Here is a 3,467-nt window from a genome sequence, read left to right on the forward strand (position 1 = left end):
CCCGGGGACCGGGGACAAAAAAATGGATTTTTGCGGGGAGAGAGGCTCAGCCTGGATGCCCAGCCCTGGACTTCCAGCATATGAGATGTTGGCCATACGCTGGCCTGGTAGCGATAGTCGTGGGGACACCCAGGTGTCCCCAGACACGGGTCGTGCTCTCCCCTCCGAGGCTGCTGCTGTGCCCTGCCCCGTTCCTGTGTTTTGGGGGGGGGGGGGGGGTTGTATTGGTTTGAGGACATCTCACGGTGCAGGCAAGAAATGGGCCCCGCAAATGGGCTGCGATCCTGGGCACCCTCCGGGGCAGTGGCACAGGGGACACCCAGGGTCCCTTCCCTGGAGTCAGGGTGGGATGATGGAAGAAAGCCACACCATGCCTGGAGACCCACCGCGGCCTCTGCCTCCACTGTGGGGCGGGGAAGCCGGCACCTTTTTGGGGCTCATCCCCTGCCATGAAGGGGCAGCCGGGGCCGGGCTGGAGCTGGGCACCGCTCCCCCTGCCGTCACCGCTGGTGTGGCACGAGGCTGCCCGCAGTGGTGCCGTTTTGGGGGGGGAAAACTGATGCCGTGAAACCTCCTATAGGAACCAGGGGACACAACCAGGCAGTGTGACCCGGCAGGGCAAGGAAAGAGGGGTTTTTTGGGGGGACTTATAAATTTTTGCGATGATTTTTTTGGTCGGGGCTCCTCCGAGACACGAGAGATGATCACACAGGATCTTAGCTCATCCGCTTGCTGTCTCATGCCTGGGAGGTTTGGCCGGAGGCCCGAGGGCTCCGGAGGAGGAGGAAAATTTCATCATCCTGCTCCAACGTCTCCTGTATAATCAGCCTCTTGTTAACCGATACAGCCCCATGCGAGACGCTCGCAGAGGACCGGGGCACTGGTGGAGCCTTAGGTGGTCTTGGCCCTGGCGAAGCTTTGCTGAGCCTCTCCCAGGGCTGCCTGGGAAGTGGCTGTGATTTTATTTGCACCCCCCCCCGCCCCCCCCGCACGCACTCACTTACCTCCCTCTGCCTCTTCCCAGCCGGCTTCGGCGTTTCCCCGTACCCCCAGGCACCGCCAGCATTGCCAGCGCGTGGCTCCCTGCACTACGATGCTCCCCACACCGTGATGGTCCCCGCAGCCTCCTGGTGCTTTTGGGCAGCCAGAGAGTGTCAATTTAAGCATCCCCCCCCCCCCCCCCCCCCCCCCTCCGCACGAGTCCAACAACCAACACCAATCAGCCATCCCACAGGAGATGGGAAGGGAGAATAAGGAGAGGGGACAGGGGACGGTGACCCCCCAGACAGCAGCGATGCTTGAGGGGTTTTTGGGGCAGCCCCGAGGGTGTTTCAGGTGAGAAGCAGAGGTATTGGAGGGTGAGCGCGAAGGGAACCCAGCAAAGAGGAGCCGAATACAGTCCATTTCTGTTGGTTTATTTAAAAAAAGGGGGAAAAGAAGTATAAAAAAATAAATATTTAAATAGAATTCTATATATATATTACCACAACCGGAGCATGTGGATCTGTGCAAGAACAACAACCTCATGTGGGAGGTAACGACACCCACACCCCCCCCCCGGTACCCCCAGCCCCGGCTGGCCCGGGGAGAGGCAGGGACGGGGCGCTGGGGCCCGGGGGCTTTGTCCTGTGCTTGTGTGCCGTCAGGCACCCTCCCCGTGCCTCGGTTTCCCCGTTCATGCAAAGATCTGGCTTCCTCCAGGGCAGGAGAAGGGAAAGGCTTCTTCAGCCCACGGGGTGCAGCCAGCTCTCGGAAGAGCCCCGAAACGCTGTTGCTCGTGTCCCACGCAGCAGGATCACACCCTGCACTGCCCTTCCCCGTCATGGTGAAACACCCGGCTGGCAGCTGCCCGCGCCATGCGTGGCGGAGGAAACCAGCTCTGCCCCGGCCCCCGCTTTGTCCCAGCCCCGGTGCGGTTAACCCTGAGTGAAGCCGTGGGGCTTGGGGGGATTAACGCCCAGCTAGTAGAGGGGGTTTCCTCATTTTTTTTGTTTCACTGGGTGTCAGACTTGCACTTTTTAATTATTATTAATTATTATTAATTATTATTATTAATAACGTTATTAAAAGTCAGGTCAGAGCACTCAGTGCACGCTGGGCTTTCCACCGAGGCAATAAATAACCCTTACAGCCCGCTCTGGTGCCAGGAGCGAGCCAGCTCCTCCTGCCACCGGCCTGGGGCCCGTCCCCGCATCTCTGCATCCCCACACCGGGGCTGCGTTCGGCCGTGCGAAGCCCAGCCCTTGGCCGCTAGTACATTCAGAGCCCTTCCGATGGGAAAAGCACTTTTCTGAAGGGGAGGGATGGGACCCCTGCGCCCCGCCGTGCCCGCGCGGGGGGGGGACGATGGTCCCCGGTGGGGCAGCTGCCGGCTCTGTCCCCAGCGGGTGGCCTCGTCCGAGATGGCAGGACCCAGCCCCAGCCGCTGCAGCCCCCCCAGTACCCTCAGTTCGGCTCCTTGTGGGGGAGCCCCAGCTCCAAAATGTGCAGGGGGAGCGTGTCCCTGCGTCCCCATGTCCCCACCAGCCGCAGCATCCCGGCGTCCTTCGTCCCAATCCTTTTTCCCAGGGAAGTGGAGGCTTTCGGACGATGCTCGAGGATGTCCGTCAGGTTGCTCTCCATGATGGAGGAGACTGGCCATGGGGGACAGTCCAGCCCCGTCGCCAGCTCCTCGCAGCACCCGCAGCTCCCCGCAGCCCGTGGGAGCACGGGGACGGCTGAGGCGCATCCCGGGACCAGCCCGCGCCCCAGCATCACCTCGGGGATGTGCTGCCTCATCCCGCTGGATGCCGGCCCCAGCTCTGCTCCACCTGGGACACACCGGGCTGCAACGTTCACCCCCCCAAGGGGCAAATAAATTACCAGAGGGCGGATGGGACCAGCACAGGATCGGGGTAATAAATAGGAAGGCAGGAGTTCAGGAGGCAGCGGTGAGGGGACGGCTGGCGGGGGAGAGGCAGAGGAGCCGGGGCGGGCGCTCACGGGGGGCTGAGGTGAGGTAGGAGGATGCGGGCCGCCTGGGCAATGACCTGCACGTACTTCCTGAGCACCTGGCAGCCCTGCTGCTTCTTCTTGAAGGCGCTTTTGCCCTTGGAGCTCTCCCCGTAGCTGACATCCACCTGGAAGACATTGTAGTTCTTGCAGAGGAGGCAGGTGAGGTTGGAGATGAGGCCCCGGGTGGTCTTGGTGGTGTTGTGGAGCCTTTCGAGGAGCTCCTTGGCCGTGGGGTTGAGCTCCTCCTGGTCGCGCGTGATGTTCCCCAGCGAGGCGTTGAGGAAGGCGAAGAGCTTGTACATGGCCACCATGACCTCCTTCCTCTCGCTCGTCCGGTTGACACGGAAAGCGGGGAAGAAGACGCCGCCGGGGTTGCAGAGCTTGTCGGTCTCACTGCTGAACGGCTCTCCCTGGCACTTCAGCTGGGGGGAGAGGCAAGTGTCACCCCCATGTCCCCTGTCCCCCCCCCCGCC

The 3,467-nt window shown here is 62.1% G+C and overlaps 1 protein-coding gene across 1 annotated transcript in view; it reads right to left on the reverse strand.

Moving 5' to 3' along the window:
- Nucleotides 1-2,978: 2,978 nt before the first annotated feature.
- The window catches only part of LIF (leukemia inhibitory factor), a 10,245-nt gene continuing 9,756 nt past the window's right edge, over nt 2,979-3,467 (reverse strand). The window contains exon 2 of the mRNA XM_009276369.1: nt 2,979-3,416. Coding sequence (XP_009274644.1) covers nt 2,979-3,416 — 438 coding nt within the window. The remainder of the gene's footprint in view (nt 3,417-3,467) is intronic.

This window comes from Aptenodytes forsteri, unplaced genomic scaffold, assembly GCF_000699145.1.
Source record: "Aptenodytes forsteri isolate BGI_AS27 unplaced genomic scaffold, ASM69914v1 Scaffold129, whole genome shotgun sequence".
NCBI lineage: Eukaryota > Metazoa > Chordata > Aves > Sphenisciformes > Spheniscidae > Aptenodytes > Aptenodytes forsteri.